The 21,544-nt window shown below is 40.2% G+C and overlaps 1 protein-coding gene across 4 annotated transcripts; it reads right to left on the bottom strand.

The window, feature by feature from the left end:
- Positions 1–7,452: 7,452 nt before the first annotated feature.
- LOC141833381 (V-type proton ATPase subunit D-like) lies at positions 7,453–16,325 on the bottom strand. Of its 4 annotated transcripts, XM_074720803.1 has the most exons (6): positions 16,211–16,325; positions 15,801–15,887; positions 15,214–15,284; positions 13,851–13,910; positions 12,768–13,631; positions 7,453–7,818 (listed from the first exon to the last, which is right to left on the bottom strand). In XM_074720803.1, exon 5 carries the CDS (start codon positions 13,572–13,574, stop codon positions 12,795–12,797), a length of 780 nt encoding a protein of 259 aa, XP_074576904.1. In that variant the 5' UTR covers positions 13,575–13,631; positions 13,851–13,910; positions 15,214–15,284; positions 15,801–15,887; positions 16,211–16,325; the 3' UTR covers positions 7,453–7,818; positions 12,768–12,794. The 4 variants fall into 4 exon arrangements, with proteins under 4 accessions (XP_074576904.1, XP_074576906.1, XP_074576905.1 ...); XM_074720805.1 differs by lacking the exon at positions 15,214–15,284; XM_074720804.1 differs by lacking the exon at positions 13,851–13,910.
- Between the last annotated feature and the right edge of the window lie 5,219 nt (positions 16,326–21,544).

The raw sequence follows: 21,544 nt of genomic DNA on the forward strand, positions 1-21,544 counted from the left end.
AAGTGCTTAGACGCGCACTAGTTTTCTCTCTAGCCTCTGTAATGAGGTCTAGCTCCGCAGCTCGGCAGGCACTGTTTTCCTCTGGACCATCATAGGCAGCTATCCGTATTGAGTGACATTCTATCTCTACTGGCACTACGACTTCTTCTCCATATACCAGGTGAAATGGCGTCTTTCCTGTGCTATCTTTAGGAGTGGTTCGGTAGGCCCACAGGATGTCCGGGAGTTCATCCACCCACGAACCTCCCGCATGGTCTAGCTTTGTTTTGAGTCCTTTAATAAGTTCACGGTTAATAACTTCGGTTTGCCCATTGCTCTGTGGATAATATACTGAAGTAAAGGCTTGTTGTATTTGTAGATTTTCACACCATTCTTTGATTTTCTGTCCTTGGAATTGTCTTCCGTTATCTGAGACTAACTTTCTTGGAATGCTGAACCGGCAGATGATGTTTTGCCAGAGGAATTTAAGTACGTTCTTTCAGTAATGCGCCAAAGGTTCAGCCTCCACCCATTTGGAGAAGTAATCGACAGCTACCAACAAGAATTTCTTTTGTCCTGGTCCCATAGGAAAAGGTCCTACTATATCCATGCCCCACTGATCGAAGGGACTGGATACAGAGGAAGTCTTCAGGAGTTCGGCGGGCTGGTGGGTTAGGACTTGGTGCTTCTGGCAGCTTTTGCAGGTGCGGATGAGCTGTCGCACATCTGGTTGCATGGTAGGCCAAAAGTAGCCCGCGAGGAGGACTTTGCGAGCTAAAGCCCGTTCTCCACCATGGTTGCCACAACAGCCGTGGTGAATCTCTTGTATAACATAATTTGCCTCTTCGGGGGTCAGACATTTGAGCAGAGGTCGGGAGAAGGCTCGCTTGAATAATGTGTCCCCGATCATAGTAAATCTGGTGGCTCTTCTTCTGAGGATCCGGGCTTCCCCGAGATCCTCGGGCAAGGTACCTTGCGTTAGGAAAGAAATGATGGGCGTCTGCCAATCTTCAGGTCGGGACCTTGGTGGGAGCTGGTCTATCTGAGCTACTGCCTGCTCCTGTTTTATGAGGTCAGGATTCCCTCCGGTGGTCAGGGCGCTAGCTAATTTAGCCAGCTCGTCCGCCTTATAGTTGTCAGCTCGGAGTATCTTCTGGAGGACGACTTCTTGGAATTGTGTCTTTAACCTCTCCACAGCTTCGGCATAGCGTTTTAATCGGTCATTATGTATTTCGAACGTGCCCTTGATCTGCTGCTCTACTAGCTGGGAGTCAGAGTGTACTATTACTTTAGTAGCTCCTATATGCCGAGCCGCTTGTAAGCCTGTGAGAAGGGTCTCATATTCAGCTTCATTGTTTGTGGCTTGGAATTGTAATCTGACTGCTAACTGCAGGGTTTCTCCCTGGGGGAGCACAGAACCACTCCTACTCCGCTGTCGTTTTTGGTGGTTGATCCGTCTACATATATTTTCCAAGTTTCTGTAGATTCACCACCTACTACTTCTGTGAGGAAGTCGGCCAGAGCTTGGGCTTTAATGGCTGTTCTGGGCTGATATTGTATGTCGTATTCACTAAGCTCGGTAGTCCATTTGATGAGGCGCCCTGAAGCATCGGGATTGAGTAATACTCGCCCCAGATTGCTGTTGGTTAGCACAGTGATGGGGTGTGCTAGGAAGTACGGGCGGAGCTTCGGAGCCATCAGTGTGAGGGCTAGCGCCAATTTCTCTAAAGGGGTGTAACGAGTCTCCGCATCTTTTAACAAGTGGCTAGCGAAATAGATCGGGCGTTGTACCTGAGCTTCTTCTTTGATTAAGACAGAACCTAAAGCTTCCTCAAAGGCTGAAAGGTATACCCATAAGGGCTCATGTGGGTCTGGGTTGGCCAAGACGGGAAGGTCGGCCAAGTACTGCTTTAGGTCGGTAAAAGCTTGTTCACACTTCTCATCCCACGAAAATCGAGTTGCCTTCCTCAGGATCTTGAAGAAAGGTAAGCTTTTCCCCGTGGAGTGAGATATGAATCGAGATAAAGCCAGTGATGCGACCTACCAAGCGCTGAACATCTTTAAGGCTTCGGGGGGAAGCCATATCTTGCACAGCTCGGACTTTGGCTGGGTTAGCTTCTATCCCTCGTTCAGTCACCACGTATCCCAGAAAGCTTCCGCTTTTGACCCCGAATAGGCATTTATTGGGGTTTAATTTTAGTCCATACCGTCTCAGTGTACTGAAGGTCTCGGTGATATCTGCTGTTAGTTGATCGGCTCGGAGAGATTTGATGAGGATGTCATCCACATAAACTTCCACATTGCGACCGAGTTGTTCTTTGAATACCTTGTCGACAGCCTTTGATATGTAACGCCTGCGTTCTTTAGCCCAAACGGCATGACGGTGTAACAAAAGGTTCCATCAGCAGTGACGAAGCTTACTTTATCTTGGTCCTCCTGCGCGAGAGGAATTTGATGATACCCCTGATATGCGTCCATCTTGCAGATGAGCTCATACCCAGCAGTAGAATCGACCAGCTGATCTATCCTCGACAGAGGATAGCAGTCCTTCGGGCAGGCTTTGTTGAGGTCCCAGAAATCAATGCATACCCTCTATTTTCCTCCAGGCTTCGGCACCAGTACCACATTAGCCAGCCAGGTCGGGAATTGAATTTCTCGGATTTGACCTGCCTTCAATAATTTATTTATCTCTTCTCTGATAACCCTATCTTGGTCGGCAGAGAAGTGTCTTCTTTTCTGTTTAACGGGTCGGGACCCTGGAGTTACGTTAAGTTTATGCTCCATTACTACTGAGTTTACGCCAGTGACTTCCGATGGTGACCACGCAAATATGTCTTGATTTTGCTTTAAACAAGTCAGCAATTGTGCTTGCAGTTCTGGTGATAGGTCGGCGGCTATGTAGGTAACTTGGTCGGGTTTCTCAGGAATTATCCGTGTTGGTATTTTCTCTGGTTTGGGCCTTGGTAGGGATACATCCTGTATCGAGTTTACCTCGGTATTCTATTTTCACCTCACGGACCGCAGGTCAGTTTGTACCATGTCTATGTAACACTTCCTGGCTAGGTTCTGATCTCCTTCGACAGACCCCACTTGGTGATTTACGGGGAATTTGAGTTTTTGATGGTAGGTAGATACTACTGCACCAAAAGAACTTAGCACCGGTCTCCCCAGAATCACATTGTAAGCTGGCGGGGCGTCCACAACGGTGAAGAGAGTGGGTCGGATCCTTCATAAAGGTTCCTTTCCCAGAGATAGTGGCAGGCGGATTTGCCCCAGAGGTCGGACTTCATGTCCTGAGAATCCAAAGAGAGAAGTGGCTATGGGTAGCAGTTCGTCTCCGTCTATTTGCATGCGGTCGAAGGTGCCTTTGTATAGGACGTTTACCGAGCTGCCGGTGTCTACGAAGACTCGAGCCACATCATAATTGGCAATGGTAGCTCGGATGACTAGTGCATCGTCATGGGGTGTGTCTACTCCTTTCAAGTCTTGAGGCCCAAAAGAAATATCCGGGCCAGTAGTAGTTTTGAGCCCCGTGCCAATGTTGTAGTTCTCTAACTGGCGACCATGAGCTTTTCTTGCTCTGTTTGAGTCTCCATCCGTGGAGCCTCCAGCAATCATGGTTATCTCTCCCCGGTGGGCCAGGTTGCCTTGATCCTCCAGGTGATCCCGATGTACCTCTTGGGGGGGCTCCTGCCCAGGTAGAGGTCCTCCCTGATTATTTTCTGGCCCTTGGGCTCTTTCTCCCTCAGGGGGCTGCTGCCGACCTCCTCCCTGTCGGGGATCTGGTCTCCTCGGGCCACCTGGGCGCCTTTGATTTCCCCGGTATCAGGCGTCGCCCACCTGGGAGTATTCCTTGCTGTTGCCGTTCCCGGATAATTCGATGTACTTCTTCTGTCAAGTGTCGGCACTCCAGAGTGTTGTGGCCGCGGGATCGGTGATAAGCACAATACCGTTCAGGTTGTGCTAGCTGTCCGATGGTCCCGGGTCCCGCCATTTGTGGTAGATCTCCTGCTACCTGCATGACCCGTTCGTTTCGACGGGCTGGGGGGTTCTGCAGAGGTTGGGTTAGTATCTCCCTTGGTGGTGGAGGAGGTGCTGGTCTTTTCTCTCCAGGGACTGCAGGATGGTTGCCTCGGCGAGCCAGTTGAGTTTCTTCTAATTGTATGTATTTGGTGGCTCTTTCAGACAACTTCTGATAGCTAGCTGGTGGTTTCTTTACGAGGGATCGAAAGAAATCTCCTTCCAGCAGCCCTTGAGTGAAGGCGCTTGTCAAGACATCCGAAGGAGTGGACGGGATTTCACATGCTTCTTGGTTAAAACGGTGGAGATACTCTCGTAGAGTCTCTTTGGGCTTTTGTTTCATGGTAAAAGGTTTAAGGGAGTTTTTTGATGCTTCCGGATGCTAGCAAATTGGTGCAGGAAGGCTTCTCTAAAATCTTTGAAAGACTTTATGCTGGATCCTGGCAGCTTATTGAACCATCTTTGAGCTAACCCCGTGAGGGTATTGAGGAATAACCTACATTTGATGTCATCTGCGTATTGGTGTAACAAGCATGCATTCTCAAATCGATTTAGATGGTCCTCTGGGTCGATAGATCCATCATATTCTCCGACCTGGGGAGGTCGGAAATGTCGAGGTAATTCTTGCTCGAGGATCACTCGTGCAAAGGGGATCTCGGGGAGACTGGCGACCTTGTCTACCGGAGCCTCCCTTTTACGAGTATCCCTGCACACTTCTTTCGCATGGGGTTCGCTTGAATCTTCCTGTTCGCACAGCGGATCCCGATTGATGGATCCATCTAGCGATTCGACCTCTTCGATGGGCGAAGGTCTTCGTTTTCCGTGTGCAGCCTAACCTGCCAGCCCCTGTGGAGGCAGGGCTGCTGCGCTGCGTATAGCAGCATCGATCACTTGCTGCACGATCTGGTCGAACTGTTCTTTTGTCATGGTCACTACTCCTTCAGGGTTCCTGTCCTCCATGGGGTCACGGGTGCTCGTGGTGCGTCTGGTGTTAACCATTGTGTCGCCTCAACTCAGTAGTTCCCACAGACGGCGCCAAAATGTTCCGGCTCCTTACCGACGATAGCTGCGTCACCGGACAGGGGAGATGCCGTATCACCCGATTCTTCCGCAAGGAACAGAAACCTGAAAAAGGGGGCACTGAACGTACGGATTAGCGGGGCGCCGGAGGAATCCGGCGGGGCCACTCCGACGCTCAAGTCAGGAAAGAATACGAGTGTATATACGTTAGATGAATTCGGAATCCCTTTCATATCATACCTGAGGGGTTTATATAGAGTAGGGGGAGCGATACCTTCGGATCTGGAGGCCGGTGATTGGAGGAGAGAGCGGAATATCCGGGTCTAGCGCGTGACAGATTCTGCGGATCGGACGACTCCTCTTCGTATTTGATCTCCTTTGAAGGGCTGCGATTACGCTGGACCAAGTAACGGGACTTGGTGTACAAGCCGCTTCCTGTGGATAAGTTTAATGAAGAAATCGTGGCATCAGTTTGTTAGTATCATCTCCGCGTCGAGCGTGGCCGATATGCACGGTTGAGATGTGCGGATGCAGAGTGTCCTTCAACCGTGTAGATGAGATATGCTTAGTCCATTCTGATTTCTTTAGGTGCTTCGTGACTAAGGAAATAGTTCTGGAGTCCTCGCTTTGGTGCAGGCCTATGATGTGATGCTCAGATCATGAGGTTGGCATATGAGATTAGGTCATGAGGTCGGCCTGTGATGTGGCGATCAGGTCATGAGATCGGTATGTGATGCGACGATCAGGTCATGAGATCGGCATGTGATGCGACGATCAGGTCATGAGATCGGCATGTGATGTGGCGATCAGGTCATGAGATCGGCATGTGATGCGGCGATCAGGTCATGAGGGGTTTTGGCTGGGGTATGAACCCTTGCTCTGACCTAACTATCAGGTAGGCCCGATAGTTTTGCGTGTTATTGAGCTTGAAAAGTAAGCATAGAAGAGCGACCTGACATGTTAGAGAGGTCGAGGTACGTGCCTTTTGTGTGGGCAGGCGTGGGCCCAGTGGCAAAAAGTCTTGTTGGGGCGTCGTAGCTCGGGGGAGCTGCGGAAGTTGTGTATTAATCTTCCTGGTGAGGGACTTGTAGATTGGTTGTAAGAGGTTCAGGTTTCTGCTTGGAGTGTGACTATAAGCCGGGATGGGCCCGTCTGAGCTATTAAGGGGTGTGCTGATCTTCCGGCGAAGTAGGCCGTTAGTAGCTGTTCAGGTGCGAGGGGGTTATATTAGTGAGGAGAGGGGGCCCAGTGTTTCGGGTGAAAACCTGAGACTGGTTATAACGTTGGGAAGGTGCATGACCTGCCTTCTTCTCCTTCTTCAGGGCTCTGGCCTCTCTTATCAGACGCTACGTCCTCGCCACGTGTCTTCTTGGGGGGCCCATCTTTCCTATGTGTCCTCCTACTTCATTCCTACCGGATCACTTTCTTCCCTAAATCTAAGCTTTTTTTTTCTTCTCGTCGTCGTCGGACCCTCGGGCTACAGCCTGGGTAGAAAAAGGGTGGCTCTGCCCTTGGTTATAAACTATCCATTTCTAGGTCATGCCCACAACCCAACAAACATCGTGTGACATAGATTAGGTTGGGCCACAATATAATTTAATATTTAATTATTTAAGTTAAATAATAATTATTGATATACTTTTTTTCTTTTAATTTGGAGCTTCATCGGATCACCAAATATTTTGACTAAAAATGTTTAACAATCTATATATGATTTAATTTGGAAAAAAGAAGATTTTGACAAATCTAAGAAATTGTAAAGGTTGTAATAGCACATATTTCATACATGTAGAGAACTATTGGAATTTAATGATACTTATTTAATATGAATTTATGACTAGCAAAAAATATTTAATAATTATGTAAAACTCAAAATAAAAAATCATATCAAACTTCAATTTATATAATTTATCATTACTATCACATCACGAAAAAAATATTTATCTCATAATTTAATTAAGCCAATAATCAATAATTTAGCTTCCTTAATAGAATTAATTAGCACAATTTTAAACGTTTTTGGTGGTCTCAGAGATATCATATATTCGTGGAATATCATTATGCCTTTAAAATGCTTTTTTTTTTGACAATTCTAGAAACTTTAAATTTTCTAATAATTAATAAAAATTTCCATAAAATCAAATTAATCGCCTTTTGTATTGAATCCTACAAACTGAATACTTGAATTATCAAGGAAAAAAACTTTTGACTCGCATATTGCAACAAAATTGTCTGAACATGAAATTTTCAATGCTCCTCACAGAATGAATGGAACTGACGGCACCGAAACTGGAGTTTATGCATGAGACATTTCCTTCCTTTTTGTTAGCTAATCAATCAATATAAGAAACTTTTAAACATTTTCTCTGCATCTTCTAAAATATTTTTTTTCTGCACCTTTTATTTTCTAATCAAGATAATAAAAAATGTGCATAATTTCCAAAAAGTCCAGTTTGGAACTCTAAATATTAATAGTAATGACATCATGGATTTTGCCTTGTTATGTCTTCAGCACAAGTACATACATATTATTATTCATTATCCATGCTCATCTTCCCAACTCGAATTAATTAATCAATATAAACAAACTAATGTGCAGATTATTGATGGTGGTCTCAGTTCAAAGGCCACAAAGTAGCGTTGGAAGCAAACCCAAATGTCAAACTTATTGATCCAAAAACTCTTGAATGCAAATGGTCCTTTTATTACCGGGGCTACGCACCACAGTGAAACGGAAATATTTCCATAGATACCCTATCTATGCCGGTGAAGAATCACTCACAAGATCACGTCCAATATCTGGAAACATGAAAAGAGAAACAGCATCAGATCATCATAGAATTCAATAACAAGCTACAAAGTCAGGCTATTCTACACTCAGTTTCAATAACTCAAACCAAGAGAATGAGCATCTAATTAACACGGAGAGGAAACTAGAACCAAACAGTGGAGGCCAGAGGGTTGTACATTTAATTTTGGGATCGCTTTTGATAGTTATGTTTTCATCCTTGTTGCCTGCATGTTCATGCTTTGGTTGTGCCTCAGCTAAGATACATGCAATTCGGCTATGGATTTGCCTATTCTAACATCTACTGAAGCAACTCCTATTGCTTTTTTGGACTATATATACATATATATATTCACATTTCCTTCATACATTCATTCAAACATTCTCTCTTTTTTTCTTCATTATTATTATTATTTCATATTCTAACATCTATAACTTTTGACACTGCCTGCAATGAAAAGGAAGATTCAGTTTGTCCCTTTTTGTCTATCACAGCCTAGTAATGACATCCTCATCAATATCCCCTTCTTATTCAATAATAAATTGATATATATAAATCTTACTTGTAAGGATCCCATTTTACTTTTTTCTTAATAATTCATATATTCAGTTTTCCACAAAACAGATATCTAATTTTTAAATTTTTTCTCCACAATTCAAATTTTGGGTTGATTATTTGACTCTAACAATTAGCATAATATGGTCGACATCGTTTTAAGAAGCCACCTTAGTAGCAATTTATATGGTTGCCTAGGCAGTTTGAAGAAGCGGCAGATGGTTCCCTGTGAGCATCCCTTTCAAATAGTTGGTTAGTCAAGCCAATAACGCAGAATATATTGGTCTGGCAAGTGATTAAGCAGTTCAAGGAAACCAGAAAATCAATTTAAGGTACACAAAAACCCTGACCTCTCTCTTAGATACACGATCTCTCCTCACTCATTTTCCCTTTTCTCCTCAAGTAACAGGAGATGGCAACCTCACAAATGACCCAACTCTTTTTCAATACTGACAACACTCTTTTGTCAAAATTCCCCCCCCCCCTCCTCCTCCTTTATTTCTCATCTATTGTAATCTTTACAGCAGTTCTCCAAAAACAACTGCTTAAATGCATGATGAAGGCTCAGAAGGTATAGTCTTTTAGTCTTCTCCATATTTCTTCTCTATTTGTCATCTCCCCTTTCAATATTTGTATGAGAGTCAAAGTAACATAGGGCTCCAAGACATCAATATGATTATGAAATACTTATTTTTTCGTCTCTAAAATCCATTACAACTATTGGGTAGGGAGTTAAGTCTTATCCTATGTCAATAAAAAAATGCAACTCTTACCATTTTTATGTATTTTTCTTCAAATTGTCTGAATAATTAAATAATAGCTATTGTTGATACACTTAGCACGTAAGCATCTTTTATTCTCTAAATAATATGCTAACAAAAGACTTGCATTATCATAATTACTCCTAGTAGGCTACTCAACAAATATATTCCTGAATACAAACAAATCAATTTAAAGAAACTCTAAATCCAAATTTTCATCTGCCCACTTCGGTACAAACAATCACTACCATCATCGATATCGCTATGCCATGTTTATCCTGACATTTAATATTGAATAAATAAGGAAATCTCTTAAGCTTTATTTTAAGTTCTTACCACTAGTAATATTTTCATCAATTAAATTGTCTTTAACTTATGTTTGTTTGATGTCCTTTTGCCTTTACACTTTCCAGTCTAATCAATTAAGCTCTTCCAAATAAATGGTCACCTTTAAATATGTTAATATAATCTCAATCAAATTTTCTTTATTTTATACTTACTAGCTCTTGGATATGAATATTGTATAAGTTATCCTTTCTAGTACTAAATCCATCTTAATATTCTCATTTCTACTACATTAATATTTTTGCATATTGATATATTGCTACATAACTACTAGTTGGCCTTGTACAATTTTTTTACCATTTAAGGGGGCAGAAATCTGAGCTTGGGACAAGCCATGCATGCCAAACAGGTTCGACCGCCAATGACTCAAATTGACATGGAGCTTGTGTGAGGCAAGGGCATTCTAAACACGACAAACTCTGGGCTATATCGAGCTTGACCCATGGCCGCGTGCACAACATGCAAGCCAAATTCAGCATGACAAGGTTCAACATGATACATTTATCAGGTAGAAGCACTAAATGCTAAGAACCCAATGCTTATCCAAAATCCATTTGTCCTATAAAACCACAATCAAATGGCCTTACATAACCAAAATATTCCTACAGGATTAAAAAGTTAAAATCTTAAGGACATTCTAGTAATCTAGACGTATAATTATCAAAATATCCTTAAAATACAAAATAAATTATAAACCATTCCTAAAATTTCTGTATAAATAGCCTCCCATCCTATCCCTTATCAAACACACATCTATTCTAAAATCAAGTTCTCAATCGATGCACAATTCTCAAATTTTACATTTCCAATCTCTTACAATCTCTTTTAAATTTTCTTTTATTTTTTAAATTTTTTTATTCTATTATTAATTCATGGTATTTCATACTATCATTGCCGATCATGCCCAACTCCCATCAACATCATCCACTTTCTTTGCAAAGTCTAGTATACCTTTTTAAATTAGTTTCCTTGCAATGCACTAAAGAATGAAATACAACCAATGTACTACTGAAATCATACTTAGAATATAAAGGTCTCTTTATGAACAAAAACAACTCAAATTAATAGTGAAAAAGTTTGTAATCTGTTAAGAGTTTTTTGTTGTTTACTCTGCTACATCTCATTTCTTACTACGTGGTCTAAACAATATTAGTCTTTCTAATATAGAATTGATAATGGTTAAGTTTATGACAGTAATGTAAACAAAATTTAAAAAATATTGGAAGTATAATATTTTTAATATATTTTGCATATCTGTAGTTTTAAATCCTAAAGTGAAATATTTTAGATTCTGTGCTATAAAATTTGAATATTATGAGAATATGTATTTTTCAATGTTCATAAAAAAATTAAATAGAGAATACTTATTAAAAGAACTGCACATTTCATAATTTGACAAGTATGATGACACACAAGTAGTTGTAAGACCTACGTCTCACGATTCAACATAACAAAACTCAACATAATAGAGGCGGAGACCTAGTGATTGATTTAAACAATGATGTAAATGAGTTATGTTTTCATTTGGCTTTTGGTGCGAATAAAGTATCAAGTGTATAATATATAAAAATATAAATATTTTAGATCAGTGGTAACATAAACCGCACCACCATATTCTTACTGCTATGATACATAATGTAGTTACTGTTTCTTGTCTATAATAGCATTGAACTCTTGTTTTAGCATAGTGTATAGTGTGTTGGATAAGAAAATAATTCCACTTAATAAATAACACTAGAGATATTCATCTTCTTGAAGAATTGATTAGATGTAGAAGATAACACTAGACTCAAAAGGAAAAGGCGGCAACACTTGTATTGCAGGATCATCTTAATCACATACTTAAATGAGATAAATACGCCGAACACAACACCACATGGGTCTTAATCCTTCTTTTGTGATCCTAATACTTTAGGCCACCTAAAGAATTGGTTAGATGCAAAATTAATCCTTTAATCCTAATTACTCTCGTATGATTAATTATTTAATTTTAAAGATTTTGAAAATTTTAAATCATTACAAAATTTACATCTCTTGTAAATTATTTCCAAACTATTTTCCTTCTAAATTAATTTCTACATTTTTTTAAATTTAATTTGAAATGAAATAAATTAAAACAAAATTTTAATTATCTCTTAATTAATTTTCAATTTGACCTCATGAATTTTATTGTGCAAATTAACTCTAAATTTCATACCTTCTCAACAAAGTCACAAGGAGAAAGGAGAGTGGAATAACTCCTCTGTTCATACTGATATCAACTCTGCGTCTCATTGTGAGAATGGAATGAAAATTTTCAACTGTGTCGATCAACATGACTCAAGATTTTAACATGTGACCATAAGAATGAAATTTAACTTTAAGGCTTTGGTGCAAAGCAACACACTATGATGTTAACATTAATCATTTCATATCAACTTCATTTTCATTTTGAGAATCTTTTATGTAATACCCGCCTTAGGGATAATGCAGCCTAGACATCATATATCTTAGGTTATCAATAAATTGAATTGTCTTTCAAGCCTGACTTATTAAATAGATAAAAATAATTGTGAATACCAATAGTTGCTGACAGAAGCCTTCTCATTCATTCTATCCGCTTTCAATTTCCTAACCAATACTTTTGTTGCAACTACAACAATGGCTTCCATAACACAATGTAAAGTACCTTCTACTCTTTGTTGGGTCAAGGACCATAGAAGCCATTTTTCACAGAGAGATTCTTCCAAATCATAAAGAAGTTGAATCAAGTCAACAATAGAAAGTTCAAAACAAGATGGCACTGAAACAGCAATATATGAACTCATTCACTAATGTAAATTATACCTCTAGTAGCTCTAAAGACCTTAATTGTCTTGCAGAAGCTACATGAATTATATAGTTAGAAAACTATTTAGGATATAAGCAAATTATCATAGAATAAAATATGACCAATTGCCTATGGCTAACTGTGAAATTATGAACTTGTTTGAGCCTTAGGGCCTTCTAAGCACTTGGCATCTTATCTAATCTTCAGTCTCTATATTGTAGAGGTTCGGGTATCAAAATATCCAAATTTCTTACTAGATGCATTTTCATTTAATGGTTTTCAGTAAATATCAAAAGAAACTCAAAGGAAGCAGATAGAAATTGTAACTGCAAACCTAGAGAGGAAAATTACAAATTGCTAAGTGCAGTACCAAAGGTAAGTGCAAATTTTGCAAATAGTTGTAAAGAAATCAATCCTTAAATCAATAGCAATCAAATGAAACTTCTTGTGCATAAGAAAACAGTAATAAATAGCAATCACGAAACATACCAAATTATGCTTAGGATTTTGACAAGATCAAAATATTATATCGTCATCCTTCACAGCACCAACAAAGATCAAATTGCGGGCTGAATTCATTGAAATTCCAGTCTTCAGTGGGATATTATCTCCATATTTCTTTGCAGCTTGTTCCTGCCTCTCGATCTCGCGTTTCTTGTATCCCTGGATCTTCTTCAAACGGAAGAAATCCTCTCGCTCAAGTTCATCCAACTCCCCCTTGATATAGGTAATGGTATTTTCCAGTCTTGGCTTCACGACATTCTCAAGGGCATTCACCCTCCTATTGGTAGTCTTAATGGCCTCATCAAGGGTAAGAAATGAGGTCTGGAGAGAAGCAAGCTCAACAAGGACCTCAATTGCCTTGACATACGCAGTCCGACAAGCCTGTACCTGTTGACCCCCACGCGCAAGCCCAGTCAGATCAGACTTAGCATCCCCAGCAGAATGGTCAGTGAAGTGCTCAAACCGAGGCAGCTTGACGCCTGCAACATTATCCTGCCTCGATCGGACCCGGAGGGAGGCGGATTTGACAGACTCAAGCACCACATGCTTAATGTTGTCTCCGGCAACGTACTTGGCCTCGGTGAGGGCAAAAGAAGAGTTACGCATAACATCACCCATGGACTCCTTGGTGGAAATGATCTTCTTAAGGATCTGCCTGAACTGAACAGTGAGTGCGTCGCTCTTCTTCTTGAGCAGGGCGTGGCCACGGGTGGCACCGACGAGCCGGGCCTTCATCACCCCCAACATCGTCACAGTAGGCACCACATTCAAGCGCTGACTTTGTCCAGACATCTTTCCCTTGTTGCCTAGGGTTCTCCGGATTAGGAACCCACAGAAAGGAACGCTTCTCTGCTCATAAAAATCAATACATAATATAAGAAAAAAAATGCAATTCTATCAGACAAAAGAGTGCATTCGATTAAAACTTCGAATTCCAAAAAATAACAAGATGATGGACAATCTTCAACAAAAAATCAGGGTTAAAATCATGCAGAGTAAAGAGCTAAAACCAGGGACCATTCCTTATAATACTATTCGAAAAAGGGAAAAGATGGCACCGATCAATACCAGGGTCTGAGCTCCACGGCGAATTGGCTTCACCGAGATCTCGAACAAACTTCTGCAGAGCTGAAGAGGCAAAACAATTCCAGAAATATATATTTATCGTAATAAAAACCGTGATCGGCAACAAATAGTGGACCTAACACTGGAGTCAATTTCAAGATGTATTATATCACAACCGTCCAAATTATTGAAAGAAAGATCTGACTGGATGGTGAAACTTAAAATTAGTACTAAACCCAACATCTGATCTGATCCACAGGTCTATATAATTTATTTAAAATTAAACGTAGGAGAGGAGATGCCAGTGCCAGCGAGCCCTAAACAAGTTCTCTGGAGAAATTCAGGAAAGCTTCGCGAGTGGCTGCTGCTGAGCTGAACCACATCTCCTTGGTTCGGCAATCGGCTCCACCTTCTCTGGGTGTTCGTTCTCCCATCCATAGACATCCATGGGGACTTCCGTGCAGATGACGCCGCTTTGCGGCGTCTACAGTGAGAACCCTCTCTGCTACTTGCTCTCGATCGATGGTTTCAACTTCTTGATGGACTGCGGATGGAACGACCTCTTCGACCCTAACCTCCTTCAGCCACTTTCCAGGTTCTTCTTTTCTTGTCCTTTTCCCCCACATTTTTCTACTGGATTTATGCTAGCAAGCTTCCGTATGTGCTTGTATCTTTTAAACGTGGTAAATTTTTGGTTGAGAGCTTAAGTTATAGCTATATCCTTCTCCCTTTTGTTGGTTTAGTGGACAAAGAAAGAATTTTATAGCTTCCAGATTTTTTTTTCACATTTGACCATACGTGGGACAATTTAAAAAGAGAAAAAGAATATGTGGGATGAAACTGGGTCGACGAATTGTAGATTTAGTGGTCCTTTGTTATTGCTATGGTCAATTTATGTGTTTCTTGACTAACCTTCTGCTTTGACAATGAAGGCTTGCCATCTTGCGAATTTAGTAGTTCTTTCAATCTCATGGCTTGAAGATACATAATGGGCTTAAAGCAAACAAAGTAACTTTCCTTGACAATAATGTTCTAATATTGTTTTTGAAAAAAAAAGGAAAATTGAAGGTTTGACTTGCTACTTTTCCTTACCCTATAGGCATCTATGATTAGAACATGAGATCAATGTAATCAAGACACCATGGAGGATGAAAAAAAAAACTCATGCAATAATATTCTCTGACGATCTGTTGAGGAAAGGAAATAGAAAAAATATCGAACGTGCTTACAATTACCCACCTGATGTAACGCAAATCAACTAGATAGCTAGCACAGGTAATGGAAGTATCAACAGGAAAATAGAAGCAATAGACAAGAAATCATGCACTGAAAGAAACACCTATATTGACCAAGTACAGTTACCCACCTGATGTAACGCAAGTCAATAAACCTCTCAAATACGAACTCCGTATATAGCAGGATCAACAGATCAACGCCCTGCCATTTAAACAAACAACACACACTTGCTAATTACAAGTGTATATTTAAATCTTGCAACATAGTAAAACCCTACAGTCAAGAGTCGATCCTGTGATAAACAAGAAATCCTCCGCCATTCGGTCCTACAGAACAAAATTTAATGCACTCCTCAATAGGTTAATCAACTAATTAGGTCTTATGCTCTACTTAACCACAACCAACCCATATCACCTTTAATTAACTTTCACTTAACAACTCAATCCAACAGATCATTTCACTAGGTAAGAACAGAAAAACCCTAATTGAACACACTCATATTAACATTCATTCCATCATCAATGTCAGTCCCAACAATAGATCAACCCAAGAATCCCATAGAATCGAAATCCCACAGTAAACCCTAATCAAGTTAAACACCCAAAACAAAAACTCAATGGCACAGTAACTAAGATTCTAATCCTTTAACCGAAATACAACAGCAATAAATTCTAATCGATTCCAATCAAGAACTAACCAATAATCAAGCCTACTTACCTCAAAATCAGAAGCCTTTGCCCTAGAAATCCAGATCAAATCCCTCAGCTCCTCTTCGTTGCCGAAACCCAAAGAATTCCCTCTGATCTGCAAGAATCCAACCGATCGAATTCAACTCAAGTTGCGTAGCCTGGAAATCTTAGAAGTTCGAAGAAATTCTCAAAATCCATTTGAATTTCAAAATTCAAGACAGAGCAAGAGGGGGATCGGTCTGCAAGGTCGGAAGAACATAGATCGCGAGCGAAAAGAGTAAAAGAGTGACCTACGGGAGAAAGCTAAGGGGGCGGCTCCGAATGGCCTACGAGATCGGAGGAATGGGATCGCATGAGGAGAGGGATGGCACGCGGAGAGGCAAGCGGACATCACACCGACTCCGGCACGAGATCGCAATAGCAAGGCAGAGGACTAACCTGAGGGAGAGGCGGTTGACCAGATCGATGATCGATTCAGGCGAGCAGAAGCAGGGCGGCAAAGGGAGACGCGGAGAGAGGGGCGGTTTCCGGGGAGCGGAAAGTTGCGCGAATCGGGAAGAGGACGAAGGAAATCGACGGTTTGCGAAATCGCGAGCCCAAGTCAATCCTGAATGGTGGGCCGATAGTTGGGCCGGAATTTTTTTATTTTGAATAAAAAATAGAATATGTAATTGAGAAATTGTAATGGGTCATTTCTAGGCATTGTCATTACTTCACATTCTTATCCATTTCAATAAATCTGTCCTATCATAATCAACTCAATTATATCAAAAAATCAATAATTTATCTAAATCTATATATAATGATGGGTCATTAACGGACTGATAATTGAGCTAAACATCCCACCATTAAAACCGTCTTATTTATACTACTAGTATTTCACCCGTTTTATATAATTAACAATTAAAGTTAATAAGTATGAGTGTTTGAATAAATAATTAAAATACAAATAAGTTAAATTGGCATAGATTGTACAATTACAAAAAAAAATTATAAGATGTCAAGATTATTAAAATAGTAAAATAATGAATTATAAAATAGCTTATAAGATGTTATGATGTTATTCCTAAAAATAGTAAAATAATTTATTATTAAAAAATATTAAAATATTGGATATAAGATGTTATGATGTTATTGACAAAGTCTCCTCATAAATTGGATCTAAGATATTATGATGTCATTGACAAAGTCTCCCCACAAATTAAAAGAAGAATAAAATAATACTTACTCCGAATGTTCTAAGACAAAATCAAAAACTTGGTAAGACGACCACCAAATTCTTTACTTTGAGAAAAGTCTCGTGCAACCATTTTGCCAATGATATATTGAGAAAAAAAATTTTAAACTATAAGATAAAATGTTCGATCAATTAATCATGGAACAAAAAAATAAATTAGCCTACCAAAAAGTATATTCTCATCAACAGAATCTGTCTTCTTCAATTCACTAAAAGACTTGAATTCATAAATCATCGAGGGAAACATATCATCAAAAATTTCGTATACATGAGTTTTTACAATAAAACTAATCTTGTATTTATTTGTTGTTGTCTTATACTTCATTCGATTTTCTACAACAATGATATTTTTTATGGCAAATACATGACCTTTGAGAATGAGTTTCACTCTCTCCATGATCGAATGTTTTATTGTTCCATGTATGCGTTCACCCTACAAATATATAGAAAGAGTAAATATTTATATTTTCTAACAGTAATCAGATATATACGTAAAAAAAAATATATACAACCTCTTTATCATGAAATACACACTCCAAGCTAAAATCTCCGTTGTTTCCATATGTAGGTAGATCGTAACAACGAACTAATCAGAGTTTCAACGCCCATTGGATTTTCGAAGGGTTAACCTCTCGAATGAAATTAAATAGAAGAGCCATTTTTTATTTCAGCCTAAAGTGAGTGGGTGAAAATATTGTAATCCTAATTTATAGAGTGTATGCAACCTCACCCTCATTTGTAATATGTGGGTCATTTCTAGGCATTGTCATTACTTCATCGAAATTCGATTCTTATCCATTTCAATAAATCTGTCCTATCATAATCAACTCAATTATATCAAAAAATCAATAATTTATCTAAATCTATATATAATGATGGGTCATTAACGGACTGATAATTGAGCTAAACATCCCACCATTAAAACCGTCTTATTTATACTATGTTTTAGATGGAATAGTAACTAATAGACTATCTTTAAATTTTATCCATTTTTAATTTTCACTAATTTTATGATAAAAGATAAAACTTACATTGTAAGAATAAGGGTATGAACAGAGATACATAAATTTTAATTTATAATTATCTAAACTACATTAGATTTTTAAAAAAAAATCTAATCACAAATTTTATATATTGAAAAAATACATTTCAAAATACTAATTAATTAATATAGATGGAAATTCAATTTAAAATGCTTTAGATTTTTAAAAATTTTAAAATTAAGTAATTAATTTACTGAGAATAATTAGAATTCGATCCTTGTCCACTTCAGTAAATTTATCTCGTCATAATCAACTCAATTATGTCAAAAAATTGACAGTTTACCCAAGTCTATACATAATGGTGGGTCATTAACAGGTTGATAGCTGGTCTAAACATCCCACTATTAAATCTGTCTGATTTATACTGTGTTTTAGATGAAATAGTAACCAATAGACAGTCTTTAAATTTTACCCATTTTTAATTTAGACTAAAAGTATTTTTATGATAGAAGATAAAACTTGCATGGTAAGAATAAAGGGTATGAACAAATCTTTATATACAGATAGGCACAAATCTTATAACAAATTTTATATATTAGAGAAATACATTTCAAAATACTAATTAATTAATATAGATGGGAATTTAATTTAAAATGCTTTAAAATTTTAAAAATTTTAAAATTAAATTATTAATTAGCTGAGGATAATTAGAATTGACTGCTAATTAATATTTATCTATTAATTAATTAGTTGAAATTAAAAGCCCACGTTAAACTTCATATATATATATATAGGTTGATATCTCAATAATATTATTAGTTGTTTCTAATTCTATTAGAAAGCTTAATTGTCCTCACTACCCTCTATGATTTTGGTGTCGCTCGTGCCTAGAGCTATCAAAAGGATTAACCCATGACAAGGTGAGTCAGCTCCTCAAAAAATTCATCGTGTAAACGGTTGAGGAATCTTCAACTTAACCCAATTCAAAATGAGTTGTGAGTTAAGTGGATAAGCCAATCAAAAAATATAGAAAAATTATACGTAAATATTTCTTAAAAAATCTTTAATAAAATTTCTAATTTTAGATTTCCCACTTAAACATATTAGTCAAAATAATTAATATAAAAATTTATAAATTCCACTTTATATATATATATATATAAATCAATTTTGAAAAGAAAATTTTTTTCTTCTCGATTGCAGACTGACCTAAGCCAGTCCTGTCCCACCTTAACCTGCAATCTGATCGAGTTAGTCTTGTTTCGGTTCCTTACCGACGACAGCTGAATCACCGGATAGGGGGTGCCGCGTCACCTTATTTTCCCCAACGAGGAGCAAGAACCTGCAAAGAGGAGCACTGAGCGCACGGGTCAGTGGGGCGCCGGGGGATCCCGGCGTGGCCACTCCGACGCTCAAGTCAGGAGAGAAGGAACACGTAGGTGGGTTAAATGAAAGAAAGTGGAATCTTTTTGATGTCGTACCTGATGAGTTTATATAGGGTAGGGGCGAGCGATACCTTCGGATCCCGATGCCCGCGATTGGAGAATGAAACGGTCTTTCCGTGTTTAGTATGTGACGGGTTCCTCCAATCGAACGGTTCTTTTGCCTATCTTATCTCCTTTGTGTGGTTGCGATGGAGTTGGACTTGGTGTACAAGCCGCTTCCTTTGGATAAGTTCTGTGAAGTAATTGTGGCATTGATCCGTTAGTATCATCTCTGCGTCAGGAGTGACCGTTGTGTACGGTTGAGATGCACGGAGACACGATATTCTCAACCGTGTTGATGAGATATTCTTAGTCCATTTCGATCTCCTTAGATGCTTCAGGATTAAGGGGATCAGTACGGAGTCCTTGCTGTGAGGTAGGCATATGAGGTTGTAACCCAGTTATGAGGTCGGCATGTGATGCTGTGATCAGGTCACGAGATCGGCCTATGATGCTGCGATCGGGTCATGAGATCGGCATGTGACGCGGCGATCAGGTCATGAGATCGGCCTATGATGCTGCGATCGGGTCATGAGATCGGCATGTGACACGGCGATCAGGTCATGAGATCGGCATTTGAGGCGACGATCAGGTCATGAGATCGGCCTATGATGCTGCGATCGGGTCATGAGATCGGCATGTGGCCTTGAGGCCACCGAAGCTGTGTCGGGGCATTTGTCCTTGGTCCGACCTAAATGTTAGGTAGGCCCGGGAGTTCCGACGTATTGTTGAGCTTGAAAAATGGGAATTGAGGGGTGATCCTATCTAGTAATGAGGTCGGAGGATACGTCCTTTGTTCAGGTAGCTGTGGGCCTAGTGAAACAGGGTCCTGTTGGAGTTTTGCCGCTCAGGAGGGTTGCTTTTACTGACCATTAGTCTGTGCGGGGGGGGGGGGGGGTGACTTGCAGACTCGTTGTGAGTAGTCCCTGGTCTTACGTGGAATGCGATTCTGAGCTTTGATCGGCTTAGCTTGGTGAATGGATGATGTATCGATCTTCTGGGGAGGTAGGCAGTTAGTAACCGTTCAGATGCGAGGGGTTTTTGTGTGACTCGGGTGCTTCTGGTGAGCACAGACGGGCTTGTCCAGCGCTCGGGCCCCTCCTATCAACTGCCACGTCTTCGCCACGTATCTCCTCGGGGGGCCCACCTTCCCTATGTATTTCTCTACGTCGTTCCAGCCGGATCACAAGCCTCCCCACCTAGTTTAGTCGAAGGAGACGTAGTTCGACTGACTGAACTTGAGTTTTAGCATTTTGTATTCTGGTGTCTATTTTGTCGCCTACTTGCTCACTTTTTGGTTGATGTTTGGTGGGTTTAATTGACCGCCTCACGATTCGCCTCTCGACTGGGTTTATTTATCAACGGCCCCGATGGCTCGACCGTTCGTCTTAAACCCTCGGTGCCTCACCGTCTTTCTTTCTTAACGCTCCAAACCCTAGCTCCCGCGTTTTCGCTTGCTCCGGCTTCTCGCCCGTCTTGCCCCCGCTTCCTTCGTTCTAGCGCTCTTCTCGTCTTCCATTATGTCTGCTTCTCCCCGTAAGTCTCTTCTTTGATTTCTCCATGTTTTAGCTTCGTCCGGTTCCGGCGTTCCTGCTGCCTGGTTTGTTGTCGAACCCTAGGGTTCTGTTCTCTTCTCCTTTTCTCTTCCGCCCTTCCTCGTTCGCTCCTTTTATCCGATCGTTCTAGCGCTTCAATGGGTACGCCGACCTTTTGGTACGAGACCACTGCTTCTTCTCTATCTCCAGGGGACGATGAACAGTTTCTTCGGGATCGTTACGGTATCCCGCGTGATTACGAGCTACTCATGCCCTCTCCCGACCAGCGTCCGCACTCGTCTCCTCCTGGCTTTGTCACCTTCTTCCAGGGACAGCTAGAGGCCGGCTTGCGATTTCCTATTCCCCGTCTCTTTCAGGATTTAGCTTCTTATTTCGGCCTTTCTCTATCTCAGTTAGCTCCTAACTCCTATCGCTTGCTCTGCGGTACTTCTATGATATTTTGCTTTTATAAGATTCCTTTTGATCCTCGGACCCTTCACCAATTCCTTCATCCTAAGAAAGGGGGTGATGGA

The sequence above is a fragment of the Curcuma longa genome, chromosome 8, assembly GCF_044706935.1.
Source record: "Curcuma longa cultivar G26 ecotype Majalengka, Jawa Barat chromosome 8, ITB_CL_G26_1.1, whole genome shotgun sequence".
Lineage (NCBI taxonomy): Eukaryota > Viridiplantae > Streptophyta > Magnoliopsida > Zingiberales > Zingiberaceae > Curcuma > Curcuma longa.

Bases quoted from the DNA above. Each gene is read 5' to 3' on its own strand.
- LOC141833381 (XM_074720802.1), bottom strand. From the start codon at position 13,574: ATGTCTGGACAAAGTCAGCGCTTGAATGTGGTGCCTACTGTGACGATG.